This window comes from Acinonyx jubatus, chromosome B2, assembly GCF_027475565.1.
Source record: "Acinonyx jubatus isolate Ajub_Pintada_27869175 chromosome B2, VMU_Ajub_asm_v1.0, whole genome shotgun sequence".
Lineage (NCBI taxonomy): Eukaryota > Metazoa > Chordata > Mammalia > Carnivora > Felidae > Acinonyx > Acinonyx jubatus.
The window spans coordinates 42,440,616-42,466,172 of NC_069385.1; the positions used below are offsets into that span (position 1 = coordinate 42,440,616).

Sequence of the window (25,557 nt, forward strand, 5' to 3'; positions counted from 1 at the left end):
CCCATTTTTTAAAAACATGACCCATTTCTTTTATGGTAAATGATTATCACATATTTAAAAAAAAAGAAAAGTGGTATGATAATTCCACAATGAGGAATAATCTGTATAAAATATGGATGTCATGTGTTAAAAGCCCATTTAGTTCAAATAGAATAAAAATGTGTAATGAATTTAGATACTCCCAAATTTAGAGATATACAGAAAACTAATACAGAGAATGTAAGCATCTTTGTTCTCCAAGATGGCTCCAAAGTTTTCCCTTGTTTATTATAATAAGAGTAAACTGAAAGGACTATGTTAAACTACATGGAAGAAGATAAAGAGATGTGGAAAGCAAATATTACACAAATAAGGTTTAGGATAATACAAAGGTGACTATCTGAATTAAGCCTAGGAATCTATTGGTAGTTAGTTTATGAAATCTTCCATTTATTTTGTTTCTTTTGTACAATCTGTTAAAATAATCTGTATACAGTGGGCATTCACAATTACATCTAGGAAAGAATTACTAAAAGTTTCTGTGTAAATAGCAGGTTTTCTCTGTATTTATACTGAAATTATATTTTTCCTCCCTTTGAAACTGAGGTTCTTTTTATGTTGTCCATAATAGTCTTATAATCAATATAGTATTTCTATATAATAATCTTTTGAGGAAAATGATATAATATCTTAGAGAATGAAAAGATTATGCTCACCATAACAAAGAATTTCAGAGTTCAGATATGGAATATTGTCAGCTGTGATTGGGGAACATTAAACTTGATTTTTTTTTCTCTTTTCCTCGATGGTAGTAAGGAATTAGTTTAAAATAGATTTTTTAACTTTCTCTTCCAATTTTTCATTGTCTGTAAATCACAGTCTGAAGGAGCAAAGAGAAGAAGAGCATAAACTCATTAGACACACCAAACTTTTCTTTGGAAATCAAAACAGTAGTTTATTATGGGAACTTCATAGCTAGATGTGTAATTAATGTACTGGAACAAAATTATGGTATTTTAATTTCTCTAAAAATAATATTGTAGGGTTATAAATATATAAAAACATTTTATATAAAAATGTGCATTAAGGGAATTTTATATTTAGTGTATAGAATATAAACCTGGATTCCTCATGGGGAAGTAGGATATTTTTTTTCTCATTTAACCCTAAGAAGTAAATATTCATTTCATTATAGGAGACTGGATTGTACCCAGAAAGGAGCCAGAATCTCATAAGAAGATGTAATGAGGATTTTAAAAATCTATATACTTGAAAACACTTTAATATTGTGATTAGGGTTCTTGCAAGTGAATCATTTTATACATGCCCATACATTTACTTTTTTTTTTAATGTTTATTTTTGAGAGAGACAGACAGACAGACAGACACTGGGTGTGAGTGGGAGAGGGGCAGAGAGAGACACACAGACAGACTCCAAAGCAGGCTCTGAGCTGTCAGCATAGAGCCCAATGCGGGGCTTGCACTCAGAAACTGCCCAATTATGGCCTGAGCTGAAGTCAGGCACTTAACTAACTGAGCCACCTAGGCACCTCTATACATTCTCATATACTTAATTAAGGTTTATTAAGTTTTTTTTTTTCTGGTCAAGGTATCTTATTTTTCATAAAAATATAATTGTACAGTGCTCTTCAGAGAAAGAAAAATTCCCTCACTGCCCCCAAAGATCATGTAATTTTGTAATAATCTTCCTCTTTTTAAAGACTATGTAATTGATAATATGCACATGCTTTCTTATGAAATATTGAGTTCTAATACAGACTTTATATCAAATTAGGAACTATAATTGCTCATATTTTAGTGAAACTAATATGCTTAGAAGATTATACTCACTGACACTTTCAATTATATCAACATTTACATACATGTATGTAAATATACTCAATTTTTTTTATATACAACGAATGCATCTGTTTTTTTCTTTTGAGAGAGAGCGTGTGTGTGTGTGTGTGTGTGTGTGTGTGCGCGCGTGCGCGCGCATACACGGAGGAGGGGCAGAGGGAGAGGAAAAGAGAGACTCTCAAGCAGGCCCCATGCTCAGCACAGAGCCCAACACGGGGCTCTGTCCCACAGCTCTGGGATGATGATCTGAGCTGAAATCTAGAGTTGGCTGCTCAACTGACTGAACCAACTAGGCACCCCAGAATGTATCCATTTTAAGAATAGTTTGAATTTTGACATACTTTTGCACACATAATCACCACCATAATCAAATATGTAACATTTTCATGACCCTGCAAAAGTTCCCTTTGTCCCTTGCAGTCATCTTCTCTCTACTCCCAGTCTCAGGCAACTACTGATTTTCCCCCCACTACTGTAGATTAGGATTTCTCATCCTTCAGCACTCTTAATATTTGGGGGTGGGTAACTGCTTGTTACCAGAGGGTGCGGTCCTATGCATTGTAGGATTTTTAGCAGCATCCCTGGTCTACCCACTAGATGCCAGTAGAACTGTCTCTGTATTCCCCACCGTACAATCAGTGACAATCAGAAATGTCTCTAAAGACTGCTGAAATACTTCCCTGAGAACAAAACATAGTCCATTTGAGAAGAGCTACCAAGGATTAGTTTTCCTATAACTAGTGGTTCATACAAATAGAATTATATAGGATACTTTTGCGCCTAATTTTTTTCAGCATAGTAGTTTTGAGATTCATCCAGTTTGTTACATGTACCATATGCTGTCTGTTTTTACTAAGTGGAATTCCAGTACTGATAAACTACAATTGGTTTAAACTGTAGCAAAGCTTTTGATTTTGTTCATATTTTCTTTAAATACTTAAAAATAGCTACTTTAAAATCTTTGCTAATCATATCACTTTAGTTCTTTCATCTATTAGTTGATTTAGCTACTGGTTTGAGCCACATTTTTCCCTTTTCTCATGTTAGTGATTTTTTTTTTTTTATTGGATATGAGACGTTATTGATATCACACTGTTGAATGCGGGATTTTGGTTTTCTTTAAACATTTTTTGGAGTGCTGTCAAGTTACAGATCAGTTTGGTCTTTTCAAGGCTTTGATTTTTTTGATTAGGGTGAGTGTAGAATTGCCTTTATTGCTAACTTAATACTATTACTACCTGGTAGTTAAGGACTCTTCACCCTGGAACTTGGACATCTGGTAGCGACCATGTATGCTCGACCAATTGTTCATTTTACAAGTTTCCAACTGTTTTTTGCCCAACTTTGTGGGGTTTCACTCTTCATTTGCAGAGCTGAGTATTTTGCAATCAGCTTGACAAAGATTTACACAGATCTCTCTAGTTTTTGGCTCTGCTCTTTTCAGTACTATAATCTATAAATTTTAGTCTCCTCAGTCTGTCTCTGCAATTTGACTTCTGTCTCTTCCACTTTGGAAGACCTCCATGGCATCCCCCTTGCTGCATAGTGATCTTGGAATTGCCTTCAAGAAGAAAGCCCAGGTGTAAAGCTGACCACATTTTGTTTGTTTGTTTGTTTGTTTGTTTGTTTAAATTTAAAAAAATGTATAAAGCTCATCACATTAGTTTCCCTTTTCTCCAGCAAAACAGTCCTCTACAACCTATTGGCCAATGTTTGAAAACAGTTGTTTATTATATTTTATTTTTCATGTTGTTTACAGCAGGACAGCAGGTCTATTCCCAGTACCTATATCATGACCAGAGACAAAACTCTGCGTTTAATTCTTTTGTGTTATTATAAACATAGAAATTTTTGGACAACACCAGATTCATATTTGCTCTACTCACATAATCACTAATTTAGAGTTATTGTATTCCTTATACTACCGTTCCTATGATTTATTTCCTCTTGCCTCATTCTCTATGTCCAAGAGCCTTTGCTTATGTAACACCTTTGGCCTCTCTCTGGACTTCCCACTTTACTCTGCACAAAAATAGGAAGAGTGGTAGGCGAACTTGGGAGAGGGTTGGAAAATCTTGAATTATCCTTCTTGTGTAGGCTGTACGTTCAAGTTAGCCTGTCTTTAGGTTGTATTGACACCTTTTAATTAGGGGAGGCCTTTGATTGTCAATCATTGTCTGTGACTGAATAGGTTAGTTCATTGTGAGGGAGACATTTGGAAGTCCTTGTGGCAGCACACCCAGGTAATGGTGCCTATGTTAGCGGTTTTGGTCCTAACAGATTTCTTTATTTTTTTATTTTTTTATTTTTTTTAATGTTTCTTTATTTTTAATATGAAATTTATTGTCAAATTGGTTTCCATACAACACCCAGTGCTCATCCCAACAGGTGCCCTCTTCAATAACCATTACCCACCCTCCCCTCTGACAGCCCAAATTCCAATTTCCAGGTAAACTGGACCCTTTAGCCCTTCCGCTGACTGGTAGATCCATATGCATACCACATCTGCTGCTTCAGCACTGTTTACAGTTATGGTGCCTTGTGCTTTTTTTCTTAGAATGAGATGATGAAAAGTGAAACAGTATAGCAAATGTGAAGGAATGGACAGAGGGAGGGAAGAGGGAAAGAATTATATAGGATTGTTAAATAGCAGGTAATTTATGAAAGAGCTATGTGGGCATCTTCTACTTGAAGGAGATAGTAGTTAGAAGACAGATTATACAAGGATGGAAAAGACCTAGAGGAGGAAAGAGAGATGAAAAACTGCATTTGTCTTTGCAGTCATGTGCCACTAGTGATTCCTATTAGACTCTAGGTAGTTTGTTCTTGGGAAATAAGTTATGTAGATATTCTAAATGGAAACTACAAAAACTTATTTTAATGCTGTGTTGCATTAAGTATTTTACCTAAGTCATGTTAAGATACATTTAACATTATAACGTTGTTATTAGTAACATAATTTTCAACAAAATTATCAGCTTTGGTATTTCTTGAGTTTAGGTTAAAGGTTTTGAGAGTTTTTATTTGAAAGAATCATTTTTACTTTGATTTAATCACTTTAATTTTTCTCTAGTTATTGTTTCTGATTGAGGCTATTTATGAAATGTTACAGGATTATTTTGGTCTTAATATTCAAAGAGAATATTTATACTAAGTATCTGAATTACACATTCTTTGAACAAACAATTCTTTCTAGCTCATGTGTATATTTGTGTGAGTATGCATATCTTTGGTATGTTTACTTGTATACTCATATGTTTGTATAAAAGAATATGTAGCTTTGATATGCAAAGGCTTTTTTTGTGACCTACATGTCAAATAAGGACATATTTACATAAATTATGATTTATATATTTAATTATATTATTTTAGATTTCATAACCATGGGAGCTGTGTGATATATATATCTGCTTTTTTAGGAGTAAATAAAACCAATTTAGATCATAGGAATGATATGTCTTAATTGCAGTATTATACACACACACACACACACATATATACAGGCATACAAACATATGGTTTATGTCATGTGGTATTCATGAAGGCAAGTGACTTTGTCTTGATTGTTGTAGCCAAGATACATACATATCTTGTATGTAGGAGCTCCATACACATTTATTGAATATATTTTTCCAAATATTGAATGAAAAAAATAGACCAGTTTGGTATGGTAGGATGATTAAGTTTTTAAAGCTATAAGAATAAGGACCTGTTTTATTATAATTTTATTTTATTTTATTTTTGAAAAGAAGAGTTGATTGAAACTATCTCTGGTATTAGATTGACCACTGTTATTTCCCGGTGGGATTTATCACCCCAAATAGAGCTTAGGCAGATGTACTTGTGCTGGTAGTAGTCCCAGACACATCTTTGGGCAGGAGCAGTCAGGCCTTTGACCCTTTATTTTCAAAAGGTGGTTTTTTTCCTTTTTGATCCCAAAAATCTCTTTCAAAGAAAGTTAAAAGGTATGAGTTCATGTGACTACCTATTCCCCCATGATCTTCTAGAAAATAACATTTTTGCTTCTTTTTTCTTTCCCTTGAATCTTTGCCTACATATATGTGGGAAGATATTATATATGTTTGTTTGAATAAATATTTGTATATCCTTTTCTTAGGGACGCCAAAGTCCTTATTTAATATATTATTAATAGATGTTTTGTAATGCTAAATCTCATAAGAATGAAATTAAAGTGGAAGATGGAAAAATCTCATGGGAATAAAACTAAATTTAACATGGAAAAGTAAAATTAGATAAAAGTTCCCATGTATTCATGAAATTGCTTAGAAAGAAGTTATATTTTGGCGTCATCCATTTTCAGTATAATTTTTTGCAAGAAGTGGAAATAAATGATTGACTAAAAATTTTTCTATGCTTATGTTTTCTTTTTGCTTTTAAAGGAATTAATAAAATTGTATATCAATGTGCATGAAATAAGAGTATAATTTTCATGTCCATATATGTAATGAAATCTTACATTTATTACATCTGTTATTTGATGTCTATTCAAATACTCAGTAATGAGTCACTTTCATATAAGAAAAAGAATATTCAAGCATTATGGTTATAAGTCAGCCCATTTTGTGAGCTTTTAAATTTTTTCTGGGCATTTAATAAGTATAAATAGCAATTGATCGTATAACATGTAATTACAGAAAATGTTTTCTTTTGAAAGCCATATACTATACTTTTTCCGGAATTTGTAACTATTTACATATTTAACATTAATACTTATTTTTCAGTGTTTCTCATCATAATATAGCTATGTTTCTTATTAGACAATGATCTTGGCAAACTTTTATTATGCTTCAAAATGTCTGACAAACAAACTGAGTGGATAGAAAACTGCCGAAAACAGTTTTGCAAAATGATGAAGGCTAAACCTGATATAATCAGTGGAAGTGGTGAGTACGTTGTTAATTTTCGTGGGGGTTTTTTTGTATGAAATTATATTAATGGAAGTTGTGTTTCCTGTGGATTAGTACTGGCATGTCTAGAATACATAATACTCATTCCAGAAGTCCATTAACTTCTGAGAAACTTATGATCCTTGAAAACAAAAATTAAAATCTGAGATGCAAGGAAGCTGGAGGCCAGAAAGAACATGGAGGAAGATGCCCACCGACCCTTACTCCCTAATACCAGTAAAATTGTAGGCAGCACATAAACTATCAAAAAAATTAAAATCTGAGAGACAACAAAACTTTTTTTTAAACTAAGAGGTCTTGGTAAGCAAAATTGAATACTGATCTGACTTTACCTAGGTAATAATTTGCTTGGTTTCACCAGCTTTCCCCTGAATTTACCATACTGCTACATTTTTGGAAACTTGATTGACTTTTTTATTGATACATATTTTAAAACTCTGCCACATCCAGCCAAATAAATGTAGTTACTCTTAAGGAAATTGGAATTTTATTTTGAGGTGATGGCTATGTTTCCTAAACTAGCAAATAATTTGTTTTATATTCACATAGTTACTTGTGCATTTGTTTTCTAAAAATCATCATTTTTAAATGAACATTATTTTGAATAAAAGTCTAAGGAAAAGGTTCTAATGTAAACATGATAGATTTTTTTTGTAAACTATAAAATTTTCCACTTTATTAGCCATGCTTTATGGTTTTCATATTTGTATCATTTGTTATAAAATTAAAGTGGGAAAAATATATTTTGTTGTTGGAGAAATTACATTTTCAGAGACAAGTGGTATATATTTGTGGGCACCTCAGAGGTGAATTTACTGAATTTTCTTTTTGCCTAGTATATCCTAGAAAGAGTGATTAAGAAGGCCATCAAGTCATAGGATCAAAAGGCGGGCTCAATAAAAGCATACTCTCTTTAACCAAAAGGAGCAGGAGAGGGGTAGCCTATCAAGATACTTTTTATAGAAAATGACCACTTTAATCCAACCATAGAATCCACCATAGAGAATCCTGCTAGCAAGACTTGGGCATAGCCTGGACTTCCGTCCTTACCTGGCAGTAATGGGGCACCCTTGCTGCTCCTTGCTAGGACTGTATCAGAGGAGACTCAGGTAGAAAGTTCAGGATTTTTACCATCACTCAGTAGTAACAGGGCCACCACCCCTCCTTCCCTCCTTTCCACACATGTTTTTTGGTCTCACACATGCAAATTTAAAATTAGAAAGTATCAACAAAGAAATAAAGAAAATCCAAAAGGACATTTTAGAAATGAAAATGCTGTAACCAAAATAAAAAGCTAAATGGATTGGTCAACAATAAATTGGAAAGGACAGAAGGAAGGATTGGTAAACTTGAAGGTATTAACAGAGAGGAAATAGACTGAAAAACAAAAAAAAATTAACAGAGTCCCAGAGACTTATGGAACCATAACAAAAGATCTAACATGTCATTGGAGACCTGGAAAGAGGTTAGGACTACAAATGTATTTGAAGAAATATAGTTAAAAACTTTCCAAATTTTCAAGAAACCTAAACTTGTGGATTCAAGAACCACAACCAGGGTAAACCCAAAGAAACTCACACCAAGACACAATATAGTCAAACTTTTAAAAACTAAAGACAAGGGGCACCTGGGTGGCTCAGTCGGTAAAGCATCTGACTTCGGCTCAGGTCATGATCTCGTGGTCCGTGAGTTCGAGCCCCATGTCGGGCTCTGTGCTGACAGCCTGGAGCCTGTTTTGGATTTTGTGTCTCCCTCTCTATCTGCCCCTCCCCCTTTCATGCTCTGTCTCTGTCTCAAAAATAAATGTTAAAATAAATTTAAAAAATAAAAACTAAAGACAAAAAGAATCTTGAAAGCAGAGAAGGGAAGAAACATCTTTTTTTAAATTTTTTTTCAACGTTTGTTTATTTTTGAAAGATAGAGACAGAGCATGAGCAGGGGAGGGGCAGAGAGAGAGATGGAGACACAGAATCCAAAGCAAGTTCCAGGCTCTGAGTCGTCAGCACAGAGCTGGACGCGGGGCTCGAACTCATGAATGATGAAATCATGACCTGAGATGAAATCGGACACTTAACCAACTGAGCCACCCAGGCGCCCCGGAAGAAACAACATCTTACCTACAGGGGAAAATCAATACTGTTGATTTCTCACCAGAAAAGATGGAGGACAGAGGGAGTAGTGTGACATTCAAGCACTGAAAATAGTCTTCAGGAATAGAAAATCAAGACATTTTCAGATGAAGAATTTGTCAAAGCAGACCTATTCTAAATGAAGGGATAAAGGAAGTTATCTCTGTACTGTCCTCACAACTTTCTGAGTCTATAATTATATAAAGTAAATTTTCTTTAAAAATATAGAGGAAAGAATGAATATAAGCTACTTGAGAACATTGAAAAGGCAAGTACCACGTGTAGATTAGTTTTTAGTATTATTCCATGACTATAGCCTATCTCTCAAAATATTTGGAAGTGCCTAGTGCTGTTCATAAGGGTTGCTGGGCAAAATGAATATACTATATTGGAACCAGTAGAAATCCAGAACCTTCTTCAGATAGTTTGGTAATGCCATTTTTGCATATGATGTCTAGAATTACTTTATCTAAAAGCTCTCAATGTATGGATCTAATAGCATAATTTTGCATTTCAAGGTCAGTACTTCCCAGAAAATAGTGTGCTTTGTAAACACCTGCAATTAGTCTGGTGGCTATTAAGTTTCAAATCATACTGTGTTTACCTCCCTCACAGATGTGATAAAGAATTTTCCCAGTTCATGGAGTTTGTTTAGGTGTCTGATGGCTAACCCTGATTTGGGGCATAGGATTCAAATAATTGTTTAGCAGTATGCTATGACTTTTCTCATTAATTCAAACATTTTACTTGGGTGCATAACACATAGCAAACATATCATTGTGCTAAAATGAGAATGATTATAATTTTAAATGGATATTTCCACTTTAAAACTAACTTTTTATATAACCTTTGCTACTCATGTGTATCTCACCTCTTATTTGTATCATTGAATTCAGAATGATTGTTTCTAAAATTCATCAAGATACTCTTAAAAAATTATAATCTCAAGAGACAATATTAAGTGACATAAACACATGGAGGTTGAAAGCTCTCACCTAAGGGCTATTATTTATGTATAGATTCATAGATAAAAAACTTTGAAAGATTTTTCTGTGAGTGAGAGAATTTATCCTTATGCCTGTGCAGATAGAACCCTTAAACAACTAGAAGTTCAAATAATTGTCAATACTGGTGCCCTTTCTGATCCTCAACAATTACATTCTCATACTTTTTAATACTTACTTTAATTTGAAATCATAATATGAGTAGAATTCAGTAAATTTTGTTTTTACCTTAAGGCATTAAAATATTGTAATACATGACTTATCAGAGCTACAGTTATTGGAAAGCACATGTTGTTATTCCTATTTGATTTACATTTTTCACATGTTGAACACTAATTTTCTTTGTGACTTATGTGCTTAAAATGTACTTGGATATGAAAAAGAGACCATTTGATTAATATAAATCAGAGTCAATATCCTGAATGTAATACATAGTTTAAAAGGTGACTTGGGGCACCTGGGTGGCTCAGTTGGTTGAGCAACTGACTTTGGCTCTGGTCATTATCTCACAGCTCGTGAGTTCGAGCCCCATGTCAGGGCTCTGTGCTGACAGCTCGTAGCCTGGAGCATGCCTCAGATTCTGTGTCTCCCTCTCTTTCTGCCCCTAACCCACTTGCATTCTGTCCCTGTCTCTCTCAAAAATATATAAACATTAAAAAAATTTTTTTTAATGGTGACTTAAACTTGCTTGCTAAATATACATGTATAAGCGTGTAAGTTGCTTTAAAGATACATTTCTTTCCAGCAAAATAATTCTGGATTCTATATTAAGTATAATTCAACTGGTTATATACCTTTTGAGGATAATAAATTCAAACACAGTGGCATATCTATGTGGCATTGTCAGAGAAAAGCTAACTTTTTTTTTTGCTCAGTTCTGTACTGTTCCACTAGTAGAAAGGCATTTCTTCCTATTTGTTTTTTAAATTTTTTTAACATTTTATTTATTTTTGAGACAGAGAGAGACAGAGCATGAACGGGGAGGGTCAGAGAGAGGGAGACACAGAATCTGAAACAGGCTCCAGGCTCTGAGCTGTCAGCACAGAGCCCGACACAGGGCTCGAACTCACGGACCGCGAGATCATGACCTGAGCTGAAGTCGGCCGCTCAACCGACTGAGCCACCCAGGTGCCCCTCTTCCTATTTTTTTAAATATGAACTTTATTTTTTAGAGCAACTTTAGATTCGCAGCAAAATTCAGCAGAAAGTACAGAATTCCCATATACATTCTATGCCTGCATATATGCACAACTTTCCCCACTATAAATATCTCACATCACAGTGATACCCCTGTTACAATCAGTGAACCTACATTGACACATCATTGTCTCCCAAAGTACATAGTTTATATTAGGGTTCATTCCTAGTGTTTGTACATCCTATGAATTTTTTTTAGTGTTTATTTTTTGAGAGAGAGAAAGCACACGCATGTGAGTGGGGGAAGGGTGGGGGAGGGGGACAGAAGATCTGAAGTGGGCTCTGTACTGAAAGCAATGAACCTAATGCGAGGCTCAAACTCATGAACCATGAGATCATGACCTGAGTGGAAGTCAGATGCTTAAACAACTGAGCCACCCAGGTGCCATGTACATTTTATGAATTTTAACAAATGTATAATGGGGGAGATTTATCATACAGAAGAGTATCATTGCCCTAAAATTCCTGTTTTCTGCCAGTGCATCTTACCCTTTGCCCAGTTGCTGGCAAGCTTACTTTTGATCCAGTTGTCTTGAACATATATAAAGTTGCAAAGTGTCTAAAACACCTAACATGTCCTGGTTTTGAAAGAGGAGAACTGTACCTTGACTGTGGTCCTGGAGTTCAGATAATTTTTTTTTTGTATGTGTGAATGATGATAAGATATTATAGCCTAATTAGTGATGATTTTCTTTCTGTATCGAAATCATTTAGCAAGTTCTGAAGTAATCCGTAGAGAATCTAAAGATAACATGATTCTTTTCCAGTTTTACATTGAATAGGTTCTCAGTGAAGCAATTAAAATTTAATTTACATTGGAAACATTGTTATGAATATTAAAGTGGTATGTGTTTTGAATTGGACCCCCTTAAGAGTGTAACTGTGAAGAAGTTCAGATGACTTTTATCTACTAGTCTGTGACTTTAGAGATGTATTATCATGTATATTCTTAACCTTTAATATCCTAATTATTCTCTTGTTTATTACAGCTTTACCAGAATTGCTTGAAAAATTTGTGCTTCATCTCTCTGAAAGCCCATCTGAATGTTACTTCCCCTCAGTGGAATATACAGGTACGTTTTAAACATCTTGAATTTTGAAAAGTACTTAATTATCTAAAAAATAATATTTCATAGAGCTAATTAGATTAAAAATATGCACAAACTTGCATCTTAAAAATCTCTCACTTGGTGTTATGGATAATCTAGATATCTTTCAGTCTCTTCTGTGCAAATGTGTGAGTTTTCTTATAACTTTCTAACTTCTTTCTGAGCTCTTTTTTTTCCTATCTACCCATCAAAAGTTATTTTCCTTTAAGGCAGTGTCTTCTCTTCTGATTCTATTCACTGTCCTCTAGTGATCTCATTTGTTTGTACGATTTTACCTACTTTATATATTGATAACTTCTGATTCACATCCTCCATTCAAAGATCAACTATAAGCTTCATTGTGGTATTCCCAGCTGCTTGATAGGTAAATATCACCTAGAGGTACTATGGAAGCCCTCAAACTTGAAATGTCCAACAGGGCCCTCACCTCATCAGACCTTATTGATATGTACTCTTTTTCTACATTGTCTATTTTGGTGGGCAGTACTACTGTCCACCTAAACCAGAAACTGAGTAAATCCACATTTTATGTGGATTTAAGTCCACATTTTCTTCCCAATTACCAAACCATGTTAATTCTGTGTTCTTAATAGATCTCAAGTGTATCTACTTAATTGATTTCTTTGTTCAGGCCACCATTACTTCTTGCCTCGAGTATTACAACAGCCTCTTTTCCTGGTGTTGCTGATTAGAATCTGATTTCTCTTCAAAGGTATTCTTTGTGCTGCTCTCAGAGTGATCTTTGAAGTGTGAATCTGAACCATTCATTCCTGTATTCCCTGGAAGATCACCATTGACCATTGCATAAAGTCTAAGCTTCTTATCATAAAACCTAAGGCCTTATGTTATCCTTCCCTTTTCTTCCTCTCCAGCATCATGTCTTTTTCTCCTTGCCTTTTATTTATTTTTCAGGAACCCTAAACTATTAGTACAGCCAACTTCTCCTCCCCCACCCAAATACACACTCGTTTATTAAACGGATATCGTTCTCTAGTATTTAGTAGAATTTTTCTAAGCATTTAAGCACAGCAGGAAACGAAAGGAGGAGAAAATCTTGCCTTCTGGTGGGAGCACAGACAATAAAGAAATAAATGTTTCAGTATATCAAATAGTATGATAGCGAATGAGAAATACACAGCAGGGAAGAGGGCTACAGAGTGCTATTTGGGCACAAAGGTTACATTATTAAATCAAGTTCAGACTAGCAGAAGTTGGGAGCAAGATAAGTAGATATTTTCAGGGGAGGAGAATTCTAGCTAGTGACCAGGAAGGAGACATGAGTGTCTGAACACAAGTACAGGAGAAGCATTGTAGGTATTGAAGGCAGACAGGGAAGTATGATAGAGGGCTTTTGAAAGTCACTGTAGCATCTTGAACATAGGAACACATGCTCAGATTTACACAAAAATCACTATGGTGGCTGTGTTCAGAAAAGACTGAAGGGAGGACAAAGGACTAAAGCAGGAAGATGGATTAGGAGGCTATTGAGAAGATGCAGGTGAAAAATGGTAATGGTCTGGATGAGGATGTCAGTGGGAGATAGAAATATTTGGATTCTGGGTATATTTTGATTAGAGAGCCAACAGAATTGAGTAACAGATTGACTATGGAATGTAAGAGAAAGGAAGGAATTAAAGACTCTAAGTTATTGATCCAAACCACTGGAAGGATGAGATTATCATACACTGATATGGGGGAGAAATAGGTTTGAGAGAGGGGGTGAAGAGCTTGATTTTATGTTATGTTTTGAATGCTTGTTATACATTTAAATAGATAATGTTTTTTACACTGGATTGGATATTTGAATCTAGCATTTAGGGGAAAAATGTGAGCTAGAAATATAAATTGCTGAATCATCAGCTTCATATACAAAGCCAATATGCATCTCTGTCATATCTTTCTCACATTCTGACTTAATGTCTAATTCTTCATGTGACAGTAAACTCCTATAGGGTAGTTTCCATATCTATCATATCTTCTGCAACTAGAATGGCAGTATTAAGAAATATTTGACAAATAAAAGAATGGCTAAAAGAATGAAGGAGGGGGGCTTCATAAATTATGTCAATCAGTTTGTCTTAATTTTAGTAGGCAATAGATTAAATCCTTTGAGATTTCTGAGCAGAAGCCTTACTTGATTCATCTGTACTTTAGGAAGATTATTTTAGTGACTGTGTAAAGGATGAAGTAGAGTGAAATCTGCCAAAGGTGAATATCCAGAATGGGAGGGTTGGTAAACAAAGAGATAGTGAACATAGCAGAGATGTAGCAAAGACTCATGATTAATAGATAATCAAGAGATATTGCTCCTCTTCCTCATTACGGTGGCATGACTCCTCTGTTTGCTGGAGAAAGTATCATTTATTTATTCAAGTTAGACACTGTACATCATATTTACTTAAAAATATTTGCTTCCAGTCTGGGCCAGCCTATTCCTCTGACTCTATTACCACTATCAAAGACCTCCCGTGCATTCATGTCACTGAACCTTTGTTCTGCCTCTTCCTCCTGAATGAGCTTTCCTCTTCCCATGACACCCATAGGATAATCTCCAACTCAACTGTAAAGTTGCAGCTACAATGTTCCCTTCCCTCTTACTAAGTAGATGTTCCTCCTCTGTGCTCATTATTATATTCACTTTAAACTACTATTTTGATATTTGTTGTATGTGGCTAGTTTCAATTATCCCATTAGGTCTCAAACTCCTTTGTATCTTTAATATAGTATTTGATATATTTTTATTAAAATAAATACATATACTGTAACATAATTATCTGTATTCACACAAATACATCTGTATAACAATTCTAAATATATTGGTAATTGCATATACACATATGAACATACACCTAATTATTTACACAGTAACCTTTAATGCAGGTTTGGCAAAGGGGTGAAATAGAACATAAGAAAATGAGAACAAAGAAATGAGAGGAAAATATAAGGTAGTATTAAACAGAAATTTAGGTAGATGAAGGGAATTGATACATATTGAGCACCTCTTATGAGCTAAGTAGTATGCTGAGGTACTTGATGTGTGTTCTTTATTCAACCCTATGAATAACTACACTTTGCAGTAGGCATAATCATCACATTTAAAATCAGGCAATTGAAGTACAGAGGAAAGAAAACAAATTGTGAAGAGAATTTTGCAGAAGACCATTTGTGAAGAAAATGATAACTTTATGAATAAGCCTGGAAATGTATGTGAAAACATACAGGGATTAATGGTCATGTCTGTGACTAAGAGAGGAAACAAGAAATGGTAATTATGGAGATTTGCGTGGCCATTCCCTAGTCTTCAGTATAATCTCCAATTTCTGCAGCTATCCTTGGCGCATTCTTGGGTCACATTTTCTGTAGATATGTTTTATAAATCATCTAATACTTAACCAGACTAATTGCTCAATATGTATACATTCATTGCCCTGTATTAAATTTCTCAATTATGCTGAGGGAGATTTCAGATGGCTTTTTTGGATGTATGATCGAGGCAGATAAACTCCAAATGTGAATTTAAATTCTTTAAAGGCTCCTGCTGAACAGCTGTCCACTGGAGTTGTAGAGTGCAGCCAAAAATAAGGTAGCTTCTTAATTTTTGATTGTACAGTATATATTATGATAGGGTAAGCTTATTGCTAACATCATTTTCTTCCCATAGCTTTAGATATCCTTACCCTTCATCATTTATTGTTTTGGCTAGTGAATCAATGGTTTCCTATTATAAAATTTCACTCTATTTACTTTAAATAAATAAAAACCATGTTTTGATATAAAAGATGTTTCAAAGCAAATGCTGGATAGATATATTCATTGTTTTTTTTTCATGTTTCTTGAAATGAGAAATTGATTGTCTTTTTAAAAATGACAGCTTGCTTAAACCCTAAGGTAGCTGAAATTAGAATAATGCAATCATCCATCTGTTGTTAGTTCCCTCAGGATTTCAATCCATTATAAAATTTGCAAATCTGGAAAAATCAGATTAGTTTAGCCGTTTATCCCCTTAAAGAAAAAGGAATGAACAAATTTCTGCACAATTGCAGTTTGTACATCTATATAGGTATCTTTCCAAATCTTAAGTGATGTCAATTTTTTCTTGGTTTAATTCCCTGGAATGAGTTGGGGATTTTTTTTCCTACTGTAATTGCTTCTTTAAATGAGAAATATTCCTTTAAAGGTAGTAATTATTTTTAATGTTAGGACTTTATGCTTTTAATCAAAAAGTTGGAAAGAAATCAGAAAATATTGCATTGTTTCACCTTTTGACTATTAAAATACTTTTAACCTTAATATATATAGTTAAACACATTTTCTACTTTCTTTGGACATTCAGCAAATATGCTCTTTTCTGTCTTACATTTAGGGAGCATGTTTGTGAGTACACTTGATAATTGCAAGGAAATATATAACATGGATTACATTGTCCTCAAAAGAGGGGAAATAGTAATACAATCATGAATTAAGTAAATTGCAGCATTATTAAGAGAAAATAAAGAAAACTGATATTTTCCAGCTCACTATTTTATTTCAGGCAATGTGCCTTTAATTATGGTATTTAAATTGGGTTATTATCAAATGAAGGGTTTTGTTTTAAGTGCCACAGGTTTTCAGTGGAAAGAGTGATCAGAGTTGACTAGTGCCATCATGGAGGATAAGAGGAAGAAGTGATAATGGAGCAGAAAGAGTGGCATCAGTGTGGCCTGCTGGGCTATTACAGCTGAAAAAACTAGAAAGGGAGACTTGTAGGAAAGGGTCATTGCATAGAGACCTGGAAAGAAAATTCCTTTTTTTCCCCCAAATAATGCTGATTATACCAATTAGGAGACTGAGACTCACAATAGCTTGGCCACAAGAAGTTGAATTTTATGTCAGTAAGAATTGAAATAAATGGATAGTTACAACCACATGTTAAAAGAGAAGCAACAGATCTGCAGACTGTCTCTGGGGAAGGAAGGAGGTAGGAGAGAGTGTACCGATTGGTTGACTCCTTTGGATGGTGAGAGTTCTTTGACTTTATAACAAATACAGCAGGGCTTTCAGAAGAATCCGTGAACAACAAAGCGGTAACTGCTTCTCTAACCATGGAAATGTACTCCAGTGGAGAAGTTCTTTACTCTTCTAAAAATTAATTTTTTCCACAACATTAGCCAAGTGCCAGGCAGAATAGATTTCATATCTTCTACTACTGCTCTGTGTGCTAGCTTGCAAACCAAAAACAGAACATAATTCATTACCAGAGTGAGCAATTTCAGTCAATATTAAGCCAATTTTTCCAACTCTTTTTGTTCTGAGACCATTGTATTTACAATTAAATTGATTGGTTATTTCAAATAGTTAATACTGTGAATTGACATTAAGTAGGGTAACTATGATGCTACAGGTGTCATTGGTTGATTTTTTATCAGCAACATGTTTTTCATAGTGACTCCAGGGAGTAAGAACTATATCGTCCATTTGTTACTTAATTTCAATATACAGAAAATATTTTTAAATCCATATCCATTTCCATCTCTACCTTGCTCCATTTGATATGAAGTATAATTTCTTGTTCATTCATTTATTCATTTTTCTACTCATTCACTCAGTGTTTATTAAGCACCTATTATGTATCTCACACATAGATGCGCATGTTTCAATAAGTCATTGGTTACCAGTGATACATCAGAATCCCCTGAAGACATATATTTTTATCATTGAATTTCATTTTACCCCATCAATTTTGTTTTATTTCTGAGGATTTTAATTATTGCTTCATAAATTGTATTTAGTCCAGGTTGCATATAACAAAAGATTATTTCAGTGAACTTTTGTAGTCCCAAGATCCATTTGTGTTTGTCAAGTTGTCATATATCAAACAAATTTAAAATTGAAGTGGCTCTGTAAATAAAATATTTAGTAAATAGTTAACTATTTTCTGACTTCTTTATTCCTGTTTTGAAACTTTATTTTTTTCAATGGGGTTTTATTCACAGTAATGTCACCTATGTGTATTTAATATTACTGTTTTCGTTTATTGGGGTTTTTTTTAAATGTTTATGTATCTCGAGAGAGAGAGAGCCAGAGAGCGTGCACACACATGTGCGAGTAGGGGGTGAGGCAGAGAGAGAGAGGGGGGAGAGAGAATATCCCAAGCAGGCTCCATGGTTAGGATGGAGTTGATGTAGGTCCTGAGCTCACGAACCATGAGATCATGACCTGAGCCAAAATCAAGATTCAGATGCTTAACTGATTGAACCACCGAGGCGCTCTATTATTAGTGTTTTCTTAGAATGGGTATTTGATGTTTGTTTTGGTATGTTTAATACCCTCCCCCATATTCTCATTTAAACGCCTCTTTGATTATTTAACTACTACATTCTTAAAAATGAAATTTGTGTGGTGGACTATTCCTGTCCAATTTTAACTGTAGCTAAATTTCACCTTTTTTCCTTTAAATGTTGATCTCCAGTTCAGTGCACAAGGAATAAGCTGTAGCGGTCTTTAAAAATACAAATGACTGGACATTCACTCTTAGCAATCTCCTTCAGTAGTCTGGAGTGGAGTCTGTTTATCTTTACTTTTAAAAGGCTGAGAGAAATTTGTTGAACAGCCATAATTGGGAACAATTATCTGTTGAAATGTGCAGAATTCAGTTTTTACTCAATATACAGCATCATAAACTTTTAGAAAAGGCATAGATCGGGGAAATTATTTACACAATCCCAGAAGAGGTAAAAGGACTCCTCAGGCAGACAGCTAGATCACTCTGGAAGTACTCTTTCCTTATATGGGGAAGAACTAAGAACCAGAACCTCATATAACATGGAGTATCATAGTCCTTTTGGGTAACTCACTCACCTTGATCCTTAACTATTCCATTCTTCACTGATACAGATGTCAGCATCTTCTGCTAGAAGTTACCCTGATGTACAGAATTCGATAGCATCAGGAATGCTCCTTATTAGTACCCTTAGCCCACTGTACACTCCTCCTACTATTAAGATATTTAGCTGTATTATACTTTCAAAAGAGAAACATTAGTATTATAAGCACACAGATCTATATGTAGATGAAGATAAATATTTCTCATGTTTAGTCCAATTTTATATGTACTAGAATTCTAAGCATTATTGTCTAAGTAAAAATTGTTCTGGTAATAGTTTATAAAAATCAATCTTTTAGATAAGTGGAATTCATAGAGAGAAGTATGTTCAATGTTATGAAAAATTCCCAAACCATTTTCCAGAATAGTACCATTTTACACTCTAACCAACAGTGTATGACAGTTCCAATTGCTCTTTATTCTTACCAACACTCGGTATTTTCAGTCTTAAATTTTAGCTATTTTAGTAGGTGTGCAGTAGTATCTCCATGTGGTTTTAATTTACATTTTTCTGATGATTAATGGTGTTGGATACATCTCTTCTTTTGAGATGTCTATCCAAGTATTTTGTTTCCTATCCACCTCAACATTTTTATATGGGTTTCATGACTTCTTATGTTTGAGTTATAGGTGGTGGTTATAGATTATGGATATGATCCTTTATCTAATTTATACTGCAGGTATTTTCTTCCATTGTGTAGCCTGTTTAGTTATTTCCTTAATGGTGTCTTTTGATGAATGAAAGTCCACCTTTAAGAAGCAGAAAGAGAAATCAAGGAATTGATCCAATGTACAACTGCACCAAAACCCATAAGATACCTAGGAGTAAACCCAACCAAAGAAGTGAAAGATCTGTACTCTGACAACTATAGCACACTTATGAAAGAAATTGAAGATGACACAGAAATGGAAAAACATTCCATGCTCATGGATTGGAAGAACAAACATTGCTAAAATGTCTATACTGCCCAGAGCAATCCACACATTTAATGGAATCCCTACCAATAAGACCAGCATTTTTCACAGAGCTAGAATAAACAATCCTAAAATTTGTATGGAACCACAAAGACCCTGAATAGCCAAAGCAATCTTGAAAAACAAATGCAAAGCTGGGGGCATCAGACTTCAAACTGTATTACAAAGCTGTAGTCATCAAGATTGTATGGTACTCACACAAAAACAGACACATAGATCAATGTAACAGAATAGAAAGCCCAGAAATGGACCCACAACTATATGGGCAGCTAATTTTTGAGAAAGTGGGATATAATATCCAATGGGAAAAAGACAGTTACTTCAACAAATGGTTTTGGGACAACTGGAGAGCAACATGCAGAAGAATGAAACTGGACCACTTTCTTTCACCATATACAATAATAAATACAAAATTGATGAAAGACCTAAATGTGAGATAGGAAATCATCAAAATCATAGAGGAGAACACAGGCAGCAACTTTTTACTAGACATGTCTCCAGAGGCAAGGGAAACAAAAGCAAATGCAAACTATTAGAACTTCATCAAGATAAAAAGCTTCTGCACAGCGAAGGAACAATCACCAAACTAAAAGGCAACCTACAGAATGGGAGAAGATATTTGCAAATGAGATATGTGATAAAGGGTTAGTATTCAAAATCTATAAAGAATTTGTCAAACTCAGCACCCCAAAAATAAATATTTCAGTTAAGAAATGGGCAGAAGACATGAACATTTTTCCAAAGAAAACATCCAGATGGCTAACAGACACATGAAAAGATGCTCAATATCACTGATCATCAAGGAAATCCGTATCAACCATGATGAGATACCACTTTGCATCTGTCAGAATGGTTAAAATTAATAACTTGGGGGAAACAACAGATGCAAACCATAAGAGACTTAACTATAGAGAACAAAGAGGGTGGATGGAGGGGAGATAGGTGGAGAATAAGTTAAATGGTATTCGGTATTAAGGAGGGTACTTGTGTTGAGCACTGTGTGTTCTGTGTAAGTGATGAATCACTAAGTTTTACTCCTGAAGCCAATATTACACTATATGTTAACTAACAAGAATTTAAATAAAAATTTGAAAAATAAAGTCAAATTTTGATGAAGTCCAACTTACCAATTTTTCTTCTGTGGGCAGTACTTTTAGGGTTCTGTTCAGAAAATCTTTGTTTACATTAAGGCCATAAAAATAGTCTTCTATACTTCATAGGTTAAAACTTTATAGTTTTAACTGCAGGTTTATAATCTGTTTTGAGTTATTCATTATGTGGTATGAGGTAAGAGTTTACACCTTTTTCCCCCTGATATCTAGTTCCCACACAATTAATTGAAAAGCTTTTTACCTCGTTGAATTATTTTGTACATTTTGTCAAGACTTAATTAAGTGTATAAGTAGGAGTATACAATTTGCTTGTTCCTATTCTTAGGGGAAAGGATGGATTTGATAGATTTTTGAATGTTAAACTAACTTTGCATTTTTCAGATGAACTCTTCTTAATCATGATACTTTATTCTTTTAATATATTGCTGAATTTGGCTAATATTTTTTGAATATTTTTTCTATTTATATTCATGTGCAATATTAGTCATTAGTTTTCTTTAATGTCTTTGCATCTTTTGGGGTCATGGTTATGCTGTGCTTATAAGTATGCAAGATTGTTACTAATTTACTTATTTGATACAATTAACTAGTTAAGTGACACCATATGGGTCTGAGTTTGCTTCATGGTATGCTTTTTAAATATTGATTCAATTTCATTAATTAATGTAAGACTCTTCACAGATTTGCTGTCTTCTTGGGTGTGTAAGATCTATGGTGATATTTTATCTTTTATTCTTGATCATGATAATTTGTGTTTTCTCTCTTTTTTTCTTTATAAGCCGTGTAGAGTTTTGTCAATATTATTGATCTTTTCAAAGAACTAAAATTTGGTTTTATTGATATACTCTGTACTTCTTTATTTTCTCTTTTATTGGTTTGTATTATATTTTATTCCTTCTTTCTACTGACTTTGGGTTTAATTTCCACATCTTTTTCTAGCTTCTGTGATAGAAGTTTATATCACTGACTTTAAACCTTTATTCTTTTCTAATATAAGTAGATAGAGCTACAAAATTTCCCCTAAGCAGTGCTTTAGTTGCCTCCCAATGCATGTTTAGATAGGTCTTAATTATCATTACATTGAAAATATTTTCTAATTTAGCTTGCTAGTTCTTCTTTGACCTGAATTTCCAGTGTTTTGCTTAACTTTCAAGTGTTGGGAGATTTTCCAGATATCTTTTCGTTATTGGTTTCTATTTTAGTTCTTCTGTATTTAGAGAATATTCTCTGTATAATTTAATTTATTTCTAATTTATTGAAACTTTTTATGGCCTAATAAATGTTCTGTCTTAGTAAATGTTCCATTGACAAATGAAAAGGATGTATATTTTGGAGCTGATGGTTGTAGTGTTTTATAAATAACTGATAAGGACAATTTAGTTCTGTCATGCTGTTCAGATTTTCTAGATAATTTCTAAATTTTTGTCTGTTTTTGGTACCAAATACTGATACAGTAGTGTTGAGCTGTCTCTTTATTGTTTTATGTTTATCTGTTTGTCCCTTTAATTATTTAGTTTTTGCTTCATGTATTGTAAAGCTTTCCAATTTGGTAAATACATACTTAGTAATGCTTTTTCTTCTTGATATATTGATCATGCTGTTCTTTAAAAAAAAGTATCTTATCTCTAATACTCTTTGTCCTAGAGTGTATTTTGTCTGGCAATAATGTAGACATTCAGCTTTCTTACGATTAGTATTGGTAGGATATGTTTTCCCACTCTTTATCATGTCTTTCAGTTTAAGGGCATCCTAAAACATATAGCATATAGTTGTATCTTGCTTTCTGTTTTTAATTCAGTCTGAGAATTTCTGCCATTGATTGTTTTTAGTCCATTTACATGATTATTGATATTTTAAACTTCTATATATAATTTTGATAATTTTTGTCTACCCTGAATTAATATTATGTTATTCACATAAGAACCTTACAAAAAGCATATTTCCATTTGTCATTCCTGTGTGCTATTTTCTCCATGCATTTTACTTTTACACATTATTTTTCCCTTGAGTCAATTATTTTTAACTGAATTAAGAAACGAGCAAAATTATTTTATATTTACCCATATATTTACATTATCTTGTACTCTTGTACGTGTGTGTATCTGTGTATTCATAGTATCATTTCAGCCTGAAGAACTTTACTATTTCATTTTGTTTTGTTTTTGAGTATAGTTTGCACACAATGTTACATTAATTCTAGGTGTACAACATAGTGATTTGATTGTTTATACGTTATGTTTTGTTCATTATAAGTATAGCTACTGTCTGTCCCCATACATTGCAATTACAGTATCATCACCTGTATTTCTTACACTGTGGCTTTTATCCCCATGATTTATTCATTCCATAACTGGATGCTTATATCTCCCACTCCCCTTCACCCATTTTGCCTAACACTTCAACACCCTCTCTTCTGGCAAGCACCGTTTGTTTTCTGTATTTATAAGACTGATTCTGTTGTTTGTTCTTTTTTCTTTTTCTTTTTTTTTTGATTCCACATATGAGTGAAATCACATGGTATTTGTTTTAGTCTGACTTATTTCACTTAGCATAATACCCTCTAGGTCCATCCATGTTGTCACCTGTGGCATGATCTCATCCTTTTTTATGGCTGTGTAATCTTTTCTGTGTGTGTGTGTGTGTGTGTGTGTACACGTGCATGTGTATGTACGTATGTACAGATATACACCACATCTTCCTTACTCATACATCTGTTGATGGACACTTAGGTTGCTTCCATATTTTGCGTACTGTAAATAATGCTGCAATAAATGGAGGTACAGGTATCTTTTTGAATTAATGTTTTAATTTTCTTTGGGTAAATACCCAATAGTGGAATTATTGGATCATGTGATATGTCTATTTTTAATTTTGCGGGGGGAGTCCTCTCTACTGTTTTCTGCCATAGCTACCAATTTATATTCCCACCAATAGTGTACAAAGGTTCCTTTTGTCCACATTTTTGCTGACACTTCTTTCTTGTCTTTTAGCTATTCTGATAGGCTTGAGGTGATAGCTCACCTTTCATATTTGTCCAAGAATGTTCAGAGCTCTTTATTCATGAAAATTAAAATCTGAAAAAAGAAACACGTGTGTCCCAAAATAAAAATAAATTTCAGGATATACATTGAATAAACAAATTTCAGCATTTTATATAATGGAATACTACTTGTAATTAAAAAAAAAAAACTTGGTAACATGCAACAGTATGGAATGAATCTCAAAACACTGTGTTAAGTGAAATAAAAACAAACATAAAAGGGTATATACTTGTGAATCCATTTATATGATGTTCTAAGTAGAGCTACACCAACAGTGAAAGAGATCAGAATAGTAGCTAGTTTAGGGAAGAAGGATATGCAGGAATTGGCTGGAAGGGAGCATGAGGAACTTCTAGGTGAGGGAAATTTTCTATATCTTAGAGGGATGTCTGTTATACAGCTTGTATGCATTTGTCAAAACTAATTAAACTATATACTTAATTATATTTCTTTGAATATAAGGTATACCTAAAGAAAATTTGATAGCTTACTAATAAAAAAAATCAATCTTATAATCTCCCATTATGATAGTTGACTGGAGGTAGGTCTATTTCATGGTTCTAAAAATATATAAAACCAAAATATTTATTTTACTGAAACTTCTTGAATTTTATAAAGTCAGCCAGTGTCACCAACACTACAGCACTAAAGTTTTATGTTATTTAAACTTGGGAAACTGAAATACAATTGCTAATAAAATATAGGATCACCAGGAGTTAGATTCAGGTACTGACACAGAAAGAACATCCTGGTCACTGTCCAAATGAATTTAACCTGATTATATTGTAGGGGACATTAAAAACGATGCTTAAATTATGGCTGGTTTCTTTTTAAATGCCATTGATAATACTAAGAACTTAAAATTATGGTGAACATGATGAATGATGATTAATAGTTTTAAATATTGACCATTTTGTGAGAGTGAGAATAATTTGTGACATATATGTTTTTGGCGTCAAGTAATGAAAACTCATTTTTTTTTTCTAAGAGAAGGAGGCAGAATTACTGGCTTATACAAATGGGGCAGAGCTGTCCTTAGCAATCTGTATATCTAGAATGCACATCTATTAGTAAAGTTAGAGTTATAAATAGGGAGGAATTCTAAGATACATAAAAAGTAGCTTAACTGCTATCATTATAGGCAAAATATAACAATACTGCTAAGATTGTGTTCTGATCTAAATAAGAAAAACTCAGGTGTAGCTTGTCAAGAAATTAACAGAGCACATTGGTATTTTATCTTTTTTTTTTTTTTAAAGAAAATTGCCACTCTACATAGGTGATAAACCACTCTGGTTTGGCTAGGACTATGAGGGCATGAGACTTTCAGTGCTAAAACCACTCTAGTCCTAGGCAAACTA

At 33.7% G+C, this 25,557-nt stretch overlaps 1 protein-coding gene across 5 annotated transcripts in view; it reads left to right on the forward strand.

Annotated features, from left to right (window-relative positions):
* TBC1D32 (TBC1 domain family member 32) overlaps positions 1-25,557 on the forward strand; it is a 206,004-nt gene that overhangs the window by 142,691 nt on the left and 37,756 nt on the right. For all 5 annotated transcript variants that reach the window (XM_015068263.3, XM_027056995.2, XM_053222325.1 and 2 more), the window contains 2 exons: positions 6,618-6,743; positions 12,087-12,170. In XM_015068263.3, coding sequence (XP_014923749.1) covers positions 6,618-6,743; positions 12,087-12,170 — 210 coding nt within the window. The remainder of the gene's footprint in view (positions 1-6,617; positions 6,744-12,086; positions 12,171-25,557) is intronic.